The sequence below is a fragment of the Oncorhynchus masou genome, chromosome 24 (assembly GCF_036934945.1).
Source record: "Oncorhynchus masou masou isolate Uvic2021 chromosome 24, UVic_Omas_1.1, whole genome shotgun sequence".
NCBI classification, from domain to species: domain Eukaryota; kingdom Metazoa; phylum Chordata; class Actinopteri; order Salmoniformes; family Salmonidae; genus Oncorhynchus; species Oncorhynchus masou.
In genome coordinates this window covers 69,753,197-69,769,427 of record NC_088235.1, presented here as the reverse complement: position 1 = coordinate 69,769,427, position 16,231 = coordinate 69,753,197, and the positions used below count along the sequence as shown (strand labels likewise).

At 45.6% G+C, this 16,231-nt stretch overlaps 1 protein-coding gene across 1 annotated transcript in view; it reads left to right on the top strand.

The window, feature by feature from the left end:
• Positions 1–16,231, top strand: part of LOC135512544 (receptor-type tyrosine-protein phosphatase S-like) — a 215,147-nt gene that overhangs the window by 49,746 nt on the left and 149,170 nt on the right. Inside the window, 1 exon segment of the mRNA XM_064934680.1 lies at positions 3,890–4,075. Coding sequence (XP_064790752.1) covers positions 3,979–4,075 — 97 coding nt within the window. The 5' untranslated portion in view covers positions 3,890–3,978.

Below are 16,231 nucleotides of genomic sequence, written 5' to 3'. Positions count from 1 at the left end.
CATCAAAAGTAGCTGTCTCCCCTTGAGTTGGTTATCGGTGGTTAAGGCTGAGTGTGTGTGCATGTGTGTGTGCGGGTGTGTGTATGTGGGTACTGTGCACGGTAACCTGATGCAAGATCCGCTCGTCTTGGAGAGACATGTTTTTCTGGCCCCTCGGGCGGAGAGATGTTGTTTTTTCTCATTAGTGTTATTTCACATCTTTTCACAGTGTGTGTGTGTGTGTGTGTGTGTGTGTGTGTGTGTGTGTGTGTGTGTGTGTGTGTGTGTGTGTGTGTGTGTGTGTGTGTGTGTGTGTGTGTGTGTGTGTGTGCGTGCGTGTGTATATGTGTGTGTTCGTGTGTGTATGTGTGTGTGTGTGCGTGCGTGCGCATCTCCATTTGTGTGTGTAAGTGCATTAAGTGTAAGTGTAAGTGTATTTCCACACTGTGCTTTGGCTCCTGCTCTCTCCCTGCCGGCTTTGACTTGGTCACTCCCCTTCTTGTCTTTACCCATAATTCTCGTCTCCAGACCGAGTCCAACATGTTAGCATCAATAATGCATGGTGAAGTGCTGGATTAGGAGGCTTTGCATGTCAGAGAGAGCATCCCTGATTGCTACTGACTGCGGGAGAAACCCCAGAAACACAGCGACCATCAAGGTGGTGTGAGGGAATGAGAGGCATTGAGAGACAGGGAGAGTGAAACTTGGTCCAGTGGAGAAAGATACATATCTGAAATATGTGGGGAGTAGCGGTCTGTATTGATCACCTGTTGAGTGTATGTGTGTGTGTCTGGATTTCATTATTACTGTATGTCATAGATTCTAGTCCGTCAGCGTGGAAAACGGGGACAAGAGCCTTCTGGAGATGGTTACAAAGCTTGATAATTCATTTTTTAAATGTAATTTCATTTCACCTTTATTTAACCAGGTAGGCCAGTTGAGAACAAGTTCTCATTTACAACTGCGACTTGGCCAAGATAAAGCATTATAATGCAGGACCCTGGATATCTTGCATTTAGCATGTTAACGGTTCTCAGACGCCTGGCCATTTGGACTCTTTCTATGTCAGAGTTAGGCTATTGTGTAGCCAGTGAAAACATATACGTATCGGACAGTTGAAGTCAGTGCAATGTTAGTGATTAGCGCTCATAGTAGGCCAATTATGTCAACGAGCTAGCAATCTGCGCTCCAATAAAACATAATACAGGCATAGATTGTGAAATGAGTTGCCAATACCGTCCTAATACAAGAAAAACCTTCCTGGAGCTGCTCAAGGACAAATCTGAAACAAAGTGAAACGTGAGCGTTAGCCGCTAGCTAGCGAATGACGGTTTCCACTCCGCCTGCCCTTCGACGAAGTCGTTTGCGGCGAGGTTTTACCAATCGATGGGTGTGAGCATCACTTGACTGTGAAGCACTGTTCACCTCGCCTCCATCTCCATGGCGGAGGCCGTGGCCACTCTTAGTAGAGCTCCTCCTCTCCTCTTCTCACGGCGAGGTGCTAGTAGTCAGGGAAGTGCTGCGCTGCTGTGCTTCAACCACCCGACCATGAGTGTGTGAGTGTGATTCTCGTGTCTCTATGGACAGCTGCAAGTCTACACACATAGCTGGTCTATGTTGTTTTTGAGATATTATCTCTCTATTATCCGTCTCGCACTTGAAGTGTGTGTCTGTTTGTGTGTCTGTTTGTGTGTGTGTGTGTGTGTGTGTGTGTGTGTGTGTGTGTGTGTGTGTGTGTGTGTGTGTGTGTGTGTGTGTGTGTGTGTGTGTGTGTGTGTGTGTGTGTGTGTGTGTGTGTGTGTGTGTGTGTGTGTGCGTACGTCGTCGTGTGTGCACATGCGTTCTCGTGTGAGCCTGTGTATGTGATCAGGATGCTCAGGTGATGGTACTTCACCACAACAATAGGCCATTTTGCATTGTAACCTGAGCCTGGAGGCAGAGAGCCAGCTCAGGGGGAGCGCAATAAATCACTACCCCACACAATGTTTACTTCCTATGGGCTTCAGACAGACGAGGCTTAGCCTCCTGCCGGAGAGATCCAGAAACACGGTGTGTTTCCTCCACGCCCCCCCACCCCCACCGTTTATATCTAGAACAATAAGCCTGACACAGCAAACCACCCCCCTCCACACTTCCATACCCCCCCACCCCCCTCTCATTACCTCTCCCTATCTCTAACTGACATCACCTGCCCTGAAGAAAAAACAACAACACAAGACTGTTTCTCAACACAAATACGAAAGAGGAGAGGGAGGAAGAGTGCTCGAAGCGTGTACTGAGAGTGTCTGTGTGTGTGTGTTGAGCGATGAGCTCAGGTTCTGACGGGCCCCCAGTCTTTGGCGCGGAGAACCACAAAGGGCCCATTGTTGGAGCTAAGGAGCTCTGCCGACTCGACTCCTCCCCGGAGTGTGTGTGTGCTTACGTTGTGTGTACGTGTGTGTGTGTGTGTATGAGTCTCAAAGTGTGTGTGTATGCGGGTGTGCCCGCTTGCTCGTGTGTCTGTCTGTGTGCGTGGGTATGTGCGTGGGTATCTCCATGTGTGTATGTGTGTGTGGAGGGATGGGCCCTGCGGCTAGGCGGGTGAAGACTTGGCAGGCGGTGTGGCGTGGCGTCTGGGGTGCCGGGTTACACTGCAAGTATAGCTGCGGCCTGCCTGTCTGACTGGAGGTGTGTGTTGCAAAACAATCCTCCCTCTGGCTACGTTCACGTGGCTAAAAGAAAAGAGACCTTAGGCTTGTCCCATTGGAAGTGGAACACTGAGGATTTTTAATGGCATTTGATGGACAGTGAATGTTTTGCGGTCACACAGCAGTCGAGGATTGACCACATGAATGACTACACTAATGGGTAATTGGAAGAGGTGGTCAACCCAGTGGTAGTGGTTATTTTGATGTCTCCAAACATTTTAGAACCCCTCAGAACTAGTCTGGAACTTTTAGAACCTGCCAGTGACCTGGAACGCAGCTACGAAATGGCAGTTGTTACCAAGCCCCATTTGTCTACCAAGCACAGCATCTCAGTGTACATACACACACACACACAAACACAAACACACACACACATGTATTCATAATACCAGGTATTCAGACTCCTCTCCATTCATGTCATGTATCCTGAAAAATCACTCATCTCTCTCCTCTCTCTTCCCCTCCGTGTTCTCTTAATTCCTCCTCTTTTAATTAAAGTGTGTAACTGCGCTCGGGCATTAAACGTGGCAGACATATCAACGAGGGCCCACTTGCTGGGCGCCACCGCCGTGCGCACACTGGGGATCCGTGCCAAATGGCATCCTATTACCCTTATAGTGCACTTCTTTTGACCAGGGCCTGTAAGTCGCCCGTTGAAAGTAGTGCACTACGAAGGGTGCACTTCGGGACACATGCAGGGATTAATGGTAATTTGACTAAAACAAAGACACGCTGTCTGAAATATCGGCGGGTACCCCCATAATTACACAATGTGCCGATAAGCAAATAATGACAAGATCGAGAGATAAATGCCCCAGCTAATTATGAGATGTGAAAAGCAGTTTATTAGGATAGGGGGAGAACAGCTCTGGAGATGGTTTCCTGCTTCCTTGCCACTCTCAATCTATGTGACGGTGGTGTGTGTCTTGTCATAAATGCTGTCCGTGCATATGAGCCTTGTGTTGTCTCGCTAGCAACACAGCTGATAGGAACATGTATGGTAATTATGCTCAACACTGTGCATTTACTGACAGAGAGGCGGTAAAGGTTTGGAATGTGTCCATTGTTGAAAAAAGTAAAGATTCATGGGTGTATGTGGCCTGGGATGTGTGTGTTTGACATCACCTCAGGCTTTGAAGCAGTCTCCCTTTTAAAACGCTTGAATGCTCAATTGGCGACATCCTAGCTTATCATCTCCTCTCTTCCTCTCCTCCTCCCTGCAGAGTGCCACGACGTCCTGTGTGAAGACCCCAGCCTCCTTCTTGTGGGGCCTCGGCTCTCCAGCCAGGTAAAAAGTCGCCCCTGGAACAAGATGGCCGCCGGCGGTCCACCCTGCCTTTCTCTGCCGGCCCTGCTGCCCCTCTGCGCTCTGTTGCTCTGTTTGCTGTTCACTGGCTCCCATGCCCTATGTGAGTACTACCATAATATTTGTGTGTGTGTGTGTGTGTGTGTGTGTGTGTGTGTGTGTGTGTGTGTGTGTGTGTGTGTGTGTGTGTGTGTGTGTGTGTGTGTGTGTGTGTGTGTGTGTGTGTGTGTGTGTGTGTGCGTGCGTGTGCGTGCGTGTGTGTGTGCGTGCGTGGGAAAGGTATAGTTTGTGTGTGTGTGAGAGAACATGTATACTGTATGTCTTGAGGGCTATTCACACTGCTGAGCCGAACCGAGCCATTCTAAACCATGCTGTACTGAGCCGGCCTGATTGCTGGAGCCGGGCTGAAAAGGACCATGTGAATATAAAATATGTGGAACTTCACAGTTTGGTTTTGGTCAGCACTTTAGTTTAAAAATCATATGAATGTCACATTGTTTTTCAAATCAAATGCACTTTGTCCCAAATGGCACCCAATTCACTATGGGCCCTGGTCAAAAGCACTGTACTACATAGGGAATAAGGTGCCATTTGTGACGTACCCCATCGCTCCTCCGATTTTCAATATCGTCGGCTCTCTTATCCCGAAACTCCCCGTTCGGATTTGTTCTGCACCATTTCTCCGCTAAGATGGATTTAGAGACGCGTTAGGAAAACAAAACAAAGGGAGTGCAGAGAGAAATAAAAGAGGGAGAGATGGAGGGAGAGAACGAGGGAGAAGAAAGACACTTTCTCACTGTTCACACACTTTCTCACTGTTTAAATCCAGTTGAGTCAGTGTACGGCTGGTAGGGTCTGAGGTGTGTGTGTGTGTGTGTGTGTGTGTGTGTGTGTGTGTGTGTGTGTGTGTGTGTGTGTGTGTGTGTGTGTGTGTGTGTGTGAGAGAGTGTGTGAGTGTGTGTGTGTGACTGCATGACAATGTGTCACATTCTGGTCCTTTTCCTCCCTCTCCTCTTCCATCTCCTTTTCTTTCCCCAATATTCTCCTCATCTCTTCTCTGACTTTTTTGTTGTTGTTGCTTGTGTTTTGTGTGTGTATGGTTGAGCGTATGTGCATGGTAAGTAACACCTGGATGAAGAAGGATTCCTATCCAAGATGGCATAGCAGTTCAGACGTCTTTTGTCCTCTTCTTTTTGGGTCCCGTATATATATATATATATATTTACAACTTTTTTTAACATACATTTTTTTAATTTTCCATAAACTCATCTTCAAAACACCCTCCTGCAACCCGCCTCACCAATTTAGATTTATAAAAAAGTATTATTTACCTCAAATCTGTAATCCTCCAAGAAGCTAGCCAGAAACTCCAAGAAGCTAGCCAGAAACTAGCCAGAAGCTAGCCAGGAACTAGCCAGAAGCTAATCCAGAAGCTAATCAGAAGCTAGTTCAGAAGCTAGTTCAGAAGCTAGTTAGCTTCTTTACTGGCAAATCGTTAGTATTCAGCTAACGACGGTTTGTGGTCATCAGCTATCCTTTAGCTCGAAAATCTATTGCCAGTTTTGTACGGCGCAGCGCGGCTCGGAACGGAACATACCAGACCAATTTTTCTCTCCATGTCCCTGGATTTCAACCGCTTACTCTGGACATTCATACCTGGATCTCACAGCTAGCTAGCTGCTATCCGTGTGACTATCGGCTTTCGTCGATTCCGGAGCAAACATCAATTATTCCGGAGCTAGCCAGCTGAAGAGTTCCATCAATAACTCCTGGGCTGCAGTCACCTATCCGGACCCGTTTTACTGCCTATGCGGAGCCCCACCGGGCCTTCACAACTGGACTGCCGACGTTATCTACCCGAAGGAGTTATCCGGCTGGCTCCTCCGTCGCAACGTTACCTGAACGCCCATCTGAGGCCTGCTAACCGTTAGCTGTCTTATCGGCTGCTATCTGAATAGACAATCTGACTATTTATTTATTTATTTTCATTATTATTATTTTTTTTTTTCTTCTTGGGCCTCTATAACTATATCTATTGTTTTTATTTTTGTTGTTGTTGTGTGATTTGGATTAATCCCCTCTACCACACGGAACCCCACTAATCTACTGACGGAACGCAAGAGGTGGCTAATAACAGACCTCCATCCTATGCTAGCTTGCTACCGATGGCCTGGCTAGCTGTCTAAATCGCTGTGACCCCCAACCAACCTCTCCACTAACTGGACCCTTTTGATCACTCGACTAACCATGCCTCTCCTTAATGTCAATATGCCTTGTCCATTGCTGTTCTGGTTAGTGTTTATTGGCTTATTTCACTGTAGAGCCTCTAGTTCTGCTCACTATACCTTATCCAACCTATTAGTTCCACCACCCACACATGCAATGACATCTCCTGGTTTCAATGATGTTTCTAGAGACAATATCTCTCTCTTCATCACTCAATACCTAGGTTTTCCTCCACTGTATTCACATCCTACCGTACCTTTGTCTGTACATTATACCTTGATGCTATTTTAATTTTATTCTACTCCTCCTCTGTTCCTCTGGCAATGTAGAGGTGAATCCAGGCCCTGCAGTGCCTAGCTCTACTCCTATTCCCCAGGCGCTCTCTTTTGACGACTTCTGTAACCGTAATAGCCTTGGTTTCATGCATGTGAACATTAGAAGCCTCCTCCCTAAGTTTGTTCTATTCACTGCTTTAGCACACTCTGCCAACCCGGATGTTCTAGCTGTGTCTGAATCCTGGCTTAGGAAGACCACCAAAAATTCTGAAAATGTAATTCCAAACTACAACATTTTCAGATAAGATAGAACTGCCAAAGGGGGCGGTGTTGCAATCTACTGCAAAGATAGCCTGCAGAGTTCTGTCCTACTATCCAGGTCTGTACCTAAACAATTTGAACTTCTACTTTTAAAAATCCACCTCTCTAAAAACAAGTCTCTCACCGTTGCCGCCTGCTATAGACCACCCTCTGCCCCGAGCAGTGCTCTGGACACCATATGTGAACTGATTGCCCCCCATCTATCTTCAGAGCTCGTGCTGCTAGGTGACCTAAACTGGAACATGCTTAACACCCCAGCCATCCTACAACTAAACGTGATGCCCTCAATCTCACACAAATTATCAATGAACCTACCAGGTACCTCCCCAAAGCCTTAAACACGGTTACCCTCATAGATATCATCCTAACCAACTTGCCCTCTAAATACACCTCTGCTGTCTTCAACCAAAATCTCAGCGATCACTGCCTCATTGCCTGCATCTGTAATGGGTCAGCGGTCAAACGACCTCCACTCTTCACTGTAAAACGCTCCCTGAAACACTTCAGCGAGCAGGCCTTTCTAATCGACCTGGCCGGGGTATCCTGGAAGGATCATCCCGTCAGTAGAGGATGCCTGGATATGTTTTTTTTTAAATGCCTTCCTAACCATCTTAAATAAATATGCCCAATTCAAGAAATTTAGAACCAGGAACAGATATAGCCCTTGGTTCTCCCCAGACCTGACTGCCCTTAACCAACACAAAAACATCCTATGGCGTTCTGCATTAGCATCGAACAGCCCCCGTGATATGCAGCTGTTCAGGGAAGCTAGAAACCATTATACACAGGCAGTTAGAAAAGCCAAGGCTAGCTTTTTCAAGCAGAAATTTGTTTCCTGCAACACTAACTAAAAAAACTTCTGGGACACAGTAAAGTCCATGGAGAATAAGAACACCTCCTCCCAGCTGCCCACTGCACTGAAGATAGGAAACACTGTCACCACTGATAAATCCACCATAATTGAGAATTTCCATAAGCATTTTTCTACGGCTGGCCATGCTTTCCACCTGGCTACTCCTACCCCGGTCAACAGCACTGCACCCCCCACAGCAACTCGCCCAAGCCTTCCCCATTTCTCCTTCTCCCAAATCCGTTCAGCTGATGTTCTGAATGAGCTGCAAAATCTGGACCCCTACAAATCAGCCGGGCTAGACAATCTGGACCCTTTCTTTCTAAAATTATCTGCTGAAATTGTTGCCACCCCTATTACTAGCCTGTTCAAACTCTCTTTCGTGTCGTCTCAGATTCCCAAAGATTGGAAAGCAGCTGCGGTCATCCACCTCTTCAAAGGGGGGGACACTCTTAACCCAAACTGCTACAGACCTATATCTATCCTACCATGCCTTCGAAAGCCAAGTCAACAAACTGATTACCGACCATTTCAAATCTCACCATACCTTCTCTGCTATGCAATCTGGTTTCAGAGCTGGTCATGGGTGCACCTCAGCCACGCTCAAGGTCCTAAAAGATATCTTAACCACCATCGATAAGAAACATTACTGTGCAGCCGTATTCATTGATCTGGCCAAGGCTTTTGACTCTGTCAATCACCACATCCTCATCGGCAGACTCGACAGCCTTGGTTTCTCAAATGATTGCCTCGCCTGGTTCACCAACTACTACCAACAAATCGGAGGGTCTGCTGTCCGGACCTCTGGCATTCTCTATGGGAGTGCCACAGGGTTCAATTCTTGGACCGACTCTCTTCTCTGTATACATCAATGAGGTCGCTCTTGCTGCTGGTGAGTCTCTGATCCACCTCTACGCAGACGACATCATTCTGTATACTTCTGGCCCTTCTTTGGACACTGTGTTAACAACCCTCCAGGTAAGTTTCAATGCCATACAACTCTCCTTCTGTGGCCTCCAATTGCTCTTAAATACAAGTAAAACTAAATGCATGCTCTTCAACCGATCCCTACCTGCACCTACCTGCCTGTCCAACATCACGGCTCTGACTTAGCGTACGTGGACAACTACAAATACTTAGGTGTCTGGTTAGACTGTAAACTCTCCTTCCAGACCCATATCAAACATCTCCAATCCAAAGATAAATCTAGAATTGGCTTCCTATTTCACAACAAAGCATCCTTCACTCATGCTGCCAAACATACCCTTGTAAAACTGACCATCCTACCAATCCTCGACTTTGGCGATGTCATTTACAAAATAGCCTCCAATACCCTACTCAACAAATTTGATGCAGTCTATCACAGTGCAATCTGTTTTGTCACCAAAGCCCCATATACTACCCACCATTGTGACCTGTACGCTCTCGTTGGCTGGCCCTCGCTTCATACTCGTCGCCAAACCCACTGGTTCCATGTCATCTACAAGACCCTGCTCGGTAAAGTCCCCCCTTATCTCAGCTCGCTGGTCACCATAGCATCTCCCACCTGTAGCACACGCTCCAGCAGGTATATCTCTCTAGTCACCCCCAAAACCAATTATTCCTTTGGCCGCCTCTCCTTCCAGTTCTCTGCTGCCAATGACTGGAACGAACTACAAAAATCTCTGAAACTGGAAACACTTATCTCCCTCACTAACTTTAAGCACCAACTGTCAGAGCAGCTTACAGATTACTGCACCTGTACATAGCCCACCTATAATTTAGCCCAAACAATTACCTCTTTATTTTGCTCCTTTGCACCCCATTATTTTTATTTCTACTTTGCACATTCTTCCATTGCAAATATACCATTCCAGTGTTTTACTTGCTATATTGTATTTACTTTGCCACCATGGCCTTTTTTTGCCTTTACCTCCCTTATCTCACCTCATTTGCTCACATCGTATATAGACTTGTTTATACTGTATTATTGACTGTATGTTTGTTTTACTCCATGTGTAACTCTGTGTCGTTGTATGTGTCGAACTGCTTTGCTTTATCTTGGCCAGGTCGCAATTGTAAATGAGAACTTGTTCTCAACTTGCCTACCTCGTTAAATACAGGTGGAAATAAAAAACACAGTGCATGATAGAATGCATACGGCGTATACAGCGTATAGAGAGTTGTCCGACTATCTGTTTACGATTGGTCCTTTGCTCTTTGTGTCTGTTTGTTCTGTTCTGTGGCCAGTGTCTGGAGTAGAGACTGATGGCACACTCACGCCATATGCTGATGTATATCTATCACTCCTCTTGTCTGGAATCAGTCCCCGTCTATCTACCTGTCTGTTCCACAACGTGATCTATTGTTGCCTGTTCTCTCCTCCTCACCTCTTTCCCCCTCTCATTCACTCATTGTGCGCTGTTTAAATAGCTGGGAGAGAGGATCATGCGCATGTAACCGATGTGAAATGGCTATTTAGTTAGCGGTGGTGCGCGCTAATAGCGTTTCCAATCTGGTGACGTCACTCGCTCTGAGACCTGAAGTAGTTGTTCCCCTAGCTCCGAAAGGGCTGCGGCTTTTGTGGCGCGGTGGGTAAAGACGCTTCCAGAGTGGCTGTTGTCGATATGTGCAGAGGTTCCCTGGTTCGAGCCCGGGTAGAGGTGAGGAGAGGGACAGAAGCTATACTGTTACATGCACACACACACACATTATCTCTCCCTCACACACATACAGTTGAAGTCAGAAGTTTACATACACTTAGGTTGAAATCATTAAAACTAGTTTTTCAACCACTCCACACATTTCTTGTTAACAAATTATAGTTTTGGCAAGTCGGTTAGGACATCTACATTGTGCATGACAAGTCATTTTTCCAACTATTGTTTCCAGACAGATTATTTCACTTATAATTCACGGTATCACAATTCCAGTGGGTCAGAAGTTTACATACACTAAGTTGACTGTGCCTTTAAACAGCTTGGGAAATTCCAGAAAATGATGTCAAGGCTTTAGAAGCTTCTGATAGGCTAATTGACATCATTTGAGTCAATTTGAGGTATACCTGTGGATGTATTTTGAGACCTACCTTCCAACTCAATGCATCTTTGCTTGACATCATGGGAAAATCAAAATAAATCAGCCAATACCTCAGAAAACAATGATAGACCTCCACAAGTCTGGTTCATCCTTGGGAGCAATTTCCAAATGCCTGATGGTACCATGTTCATCTGTACAAACAATAGTATGCAAGTTTAAACACCACGCAGCCGTCATACTGCTCAGGAAGGAGACGCTTTTGTGCAAAAAGTGCAAATCAATCCCAGAACAACAGCAAATTACCTTTTGAAGATGCTGGAGGAAACAAGTACAAAAGTATCTATATCCACAGTAAAACGAGTCCTATATCGACATAACCTGAAAGGCTGCTCAGTAAGGAAGAAGGCACTGCACCAAATCCGCCATAAAAAACCCAGACTATGGTTTGCAACTGCACATGTGGACAAAAATCATACTTTTTGGAGAAATGTCCTCTGGTCTGATGACACAGAAATAGAACTGTTTGGCCATAATGACCATCATTATGTTTGGAGGAAAAAGGGGGAAGCTTGCAAGCCGAAGAACACCATCCCAACCATGAAGCACCGGGGGGGGGGACACACCATCATGTTGTGGGGGTGCTTTGCTGCAGGAGGAACTGGTGCACTTCACAAAATAGATGGCATCATGAGGTAGGAAAATGATGTGGATATATCAAGACATCATTCAGGAAGTTAAAGCTTGGTCGCAAATGGGTCTTCCAAATGGACAATGACCCCAAGCATACTTTAAAAGTTATTGTGGGAAGCTTGTGGAAGGCTACCCGATACGTTTGACTCAAGTTAAATAATTTAAAGGCAATGCTACCAAATACTAATTGAGTGTATATAAACTTCTGACCCACTGGGAATGTGATGAAAGAAATAAAAGCTGAAATAAATCCTTCTCTCTTCTATTATTCTGACATTTCACATTCTTAAAATAAAGTGGTGATCCTAACTGAACTAAGACAGGGAATCTGTACTAGGATTAAATGTCACGCATTGTGAAAATCTGAGTTTAAATGTATTTGGCTAATGTGTATGTAAACTTCCAACTTCAACTGTATTTGGCTAAGGTGTATGTAAACTTCCGACTTCAACTGTCACAAACACACACAAACGTCCCTTCATCTCTTTCTTCTGTTTGCAGTTTGTCAGTATCGAGATTCTGCCCCATTTCATCAGGTTCCGGCAGCGGATATGATAGCTCTTTTTGTCAATGTCTCTGTCTCTCTCAGCCTCCTCCTTCTCCATCAGCAGAGCTTTTGTATTCAACCCTCCTAATAATGCACGGCAGTCTCTTAGCAGGCAGCGCACACACACACTTACACACACACACACACACACACACACACACACACACACACACACACACACACACACACACACACACACACACACACACACACACACACACACACACACACACACACACACACACACACACACACACACAGCCTCCCTCAACCCCCAACCTCTAATCACTCTTCCCACAATTCCCCCAACCACCAGGCTCACCGGCCCCCCTCGTGGTCCTGTTAGCAGTAAACAGGCACACGCGAACACACACACATACGCACACACATACACACACACGCACATTCACATTCAGGTACACGCTTTCTCATACACATCAATATGCACACTGAGGTGGGCATAAAAAACACACACAGTCCATCCATCTCGCCGTCTCTCTCCCTCCTCTGATTGCTGGATGAGATTGGATCCAGCCACCACTCCTCTCCCACTGATTGACAGAGCTACCCCCACCCTCCCCCTCTTTTTTGTTTTGTCTCATTCCTGTTTTTCTCCCCCCTGCCTCGTTTAAGCAATCTGTCTGTCGCTCCCTCCATCTCTCTACCTCTCTCCTCCCAACCCCTTTTGTTTCGATGCACCTGTGGGCTTTATGTGTGATGAAGCCTGACACATGCACATGCACAGTCACACACACATGCACACACACACACACACACACACACACACACACACACACACACACACACACACACACACACACACACACACACACACACACACACACACACACACACACACATACACGTGCATATGCGCTCACAGACACACACACACACAGAGTGGCCCAGGGGTGCAGTCATCCAACTTTATTTTCTCCCACCTGCTCATCGTAGGGGGACGAAGAGCCGCACATTAGTCTCTCCTCCCTCCCTCCCTCCTGTCTGTCTTTCTCTCTCTCTCTCTCTCTCTCTCTCTCTCTCTCTCTCGCTCTCACCATCAACACCTCCTACCCCCCTCTCTCTTTCCATCAACACCTCCCACTCTCTTGTTCTCTCTCTCTCACACGCGCAGAGCAAGTGGATGTCACCTCATCAAAGGGGGCCTGTGCTAAAAGCATGATGTCATTCTCCCCCCTCCCTTTCCCTTTCCTCTCCCTCTCTCGCTACTCCTTTCACTCTCATAAATCACAACGAGGAGATGTTTTTAATCAAAAAGGGAAAAAAAGGCTGTTGAATAAATCTAGCTACCCCGCTGTAATAAAGCATTGGTTTATATCACTGTGTGTGTGTGTGTGTGTGTGTGTGTGTGTGTGTGTGTGTGTGTGTGTGTGTGTGTGTGTGTGTGTGTGTGTGTGTGTGTGTGTGTGTGTGTGTGTGTGTAACCCCCTGCTAACAGCCTTGTTGGGAAAAGTGCATAGCGGTCCCTCATCTTCTAAATTGCCTGTGTACTAGAGGAGATTGTAGGGTCACCTAGCAAAACAAGCGGTCACTCCCCTCGATTGACCAATCACAAGCTCTGCTCCTTGTTTTTGCCCTTCAAATTCAGAGAAATGGATGCATGTTTGGTCGATGTTTGTTTTTTGTTCTGTTTGTGTTTGTGTGCGTGTGTGTGTTTTTCCTCAGATCTGATCCCTGCAGGGTGGGACTACCTTCTTCCTTTCCAAAAGGGGCCAAATGTCGGCGTCCTGATTCCCACATTTCTCAATTCCTACACACACACACACACACACACTATTTAAAGGCCCTGTCCCTCCGTCCAGGGTGTGTCAGTGTGCCTAACCACAGCATCCAGGGCCACCATTATCCTTCCGTCTGTCTCGTCCAAAAACCGTCCAACTGCCAGACACCACGGGCGACAGCGCCGTCGTCCAGAAATAACAACTGGCTGCACAGTCGTATTTGTTCTTCTTTGGTCTGTTACTCCGCCTCCCTCCACCATAAAAAGCGCCTCTTCCCCTTCTACTCTGGACGGCTCGTCAATTCCCCAACAATATTGAGCAATAAATGAGGCCCTCTACTCCAACCAATGTTAACATTTTCTTGGAATGTATATATACAGTATTATATACACAAACATATGGGTATTAGCACAATGTTAGTGCTCCATGACCACCAACTTAACTAATGTGGTGGAAAAGGATTTTCTAGACAGCATATCTATTTTTTGGAGGGTACAAGTGCTTTTTTGTGTGCAACAAGCAAGGACAATTGAAAACTGTGATGTTTATTTGCGACGTTTATTTATGCCCCCTGTCCTATGTGCAATCTACTTAAGAGTGGCTGTGCTGGCCTAGTGTTCTGGCTGGACCGCCTAATTGTAATTGACTAGAGCCCAAAGTGATGGGGGGGGGTTCAATGATTTATTTTCCTTTGAAGTTGCCAAGTGAAACATTTCAGGCCCCTTAGGCAGGAGAGAGTCATTTTCTGGTTCTCTCACTCTCAACCTTATTCCTCATATAGTTTTGAGTTAAATTGTTGTTTAACCATTCACAGGCCACACTGTTAGTAACTATCAGGATTTAGTGATGTTGACTTCTGTTTTTATGTGGTACATCATGTATTGCAGAACACACATATGTTCTTGTCAATTCTGTTGCTTCGCCTTATGAGCACTGAAGCTGACTCTGCCCTTTTCCCTTTTTCGTGTCTAGACTTGACATTTTGTGCAGCTTTTGAATTCTGATCATGGAGTTCTGATTATGGAATTCAGAACACGTCGTGCGTCTACACCTACATTTAAATGTGTCTAGCATGTCCACATTGTGTCTGGATTCCCTTGTCATGGCTTTGTACTTAGGGTCATTGTCCTGTTGAAAGGTGAACCTTTGCCCCAGTCTGAGGTCGGGTTCTTGGTTAAGGTTGACCGATTAATCGGAATGGCTGATTAATAAGGGCCGATTTCAAGTTTTCATAACAATCGGAAATCTGAAATTTTGGACGCCAATTTTGCCGATTTTTTAAATTTTATTTGTATTTATTTTGTAGACCTTTTTTAATCTTTAGATTAAACACATTCTTATTTTCAATGACGGCCTAGGAACGGTGGGTTAACTGCCTTGTTCAGGGGCAGAATGACAGATTTTTACCTTTACCTCAGCTCAGGGATTCAATCTTGCATCTTTACGGTTAACTAGTCCAATGCTCTAGCCACCTGCCTCACGAGGAGCCTGCCTGTTATGCGAATGCAGTAAGAAGCCAAAGTAAGTTGCTAGCTAGCATTAAACTTAATCCATCATAATCACTAGTTATAACTACACATGGTTGATGATATTACTAGTTTATCTAGCATGTCCTGCGTTGCATATAATCGATGCGGTGCTCATTCGCAAAAAAGGACTGTCGTTGCTCCAATGTGTACATAACCATGAACATAAATGCCTGTCTTAAAACCAATACACAGAAGTATATATTTTTAAACCTGCATATTTAGCGAAAAGAAATCCAGGTTAGCAGGCAATATTAACCAGGTGAAATTGTATCACTTCTCTTGCGTTCATTGCACGCGGAGTCAGGGTTTATGCAACAGTTTGGGCAGCCTGGCTCATTGCGAACTAATTTGCCAGAATTGTACGTAATTATGACATAATATTTAAGGATGTGCAATGTAACAGGAATATTTAGACTGATGGATGCCACCCGTTAGATAAAATACGGAACGGTTCCATATTTCACTGAAAGAATAAATGTTTTGTTTTTGAGATGATAATTACCGGATTCGACCATTTTAATGACCTAAGGCTCGTATTTCTGTGTGTTATTATGTTATAGTTAAGTCTATGATTTGATAGAGCAGTCTGACTGAGCGATGGTGGGCACCAGCAGGCTCATAAGCATTCATTCAAACAGAACTTTTGTGCGTTCTGCCAGCAGCTCTGCTGTTTATGAATTCAAGCCTATCAACTCCTGAGATTAGGCTGGTGTAACGATGTGATGTGAAATGGCTAGCTAGTTAGCGGGGTGTGCGCTAATAGCGTTTCAAACGTCACTCGCTCTGATACTTGGAGTAGTTGTTCCCCTTGCTCTGCATGGGTAACGCTGCTTCGAGGGTGGCTGTTGTCGATGTGTTCCTGGTTCGAGCGCAGGTAGGAGCGAGGAGAGGGACGGAAGCTGTACTGTTACACTGGCAATACTAAAGTGCCTATAAGAACATCCAAAGGTATATGAAATACAAATGGTATAGAGAGAAATAGTCCTATAATTCCTATAATAACTACAACCTAAAACTTCTTACCTGGGAAAATATTGAAGACTCATGTTAAAAGGAACCACCAG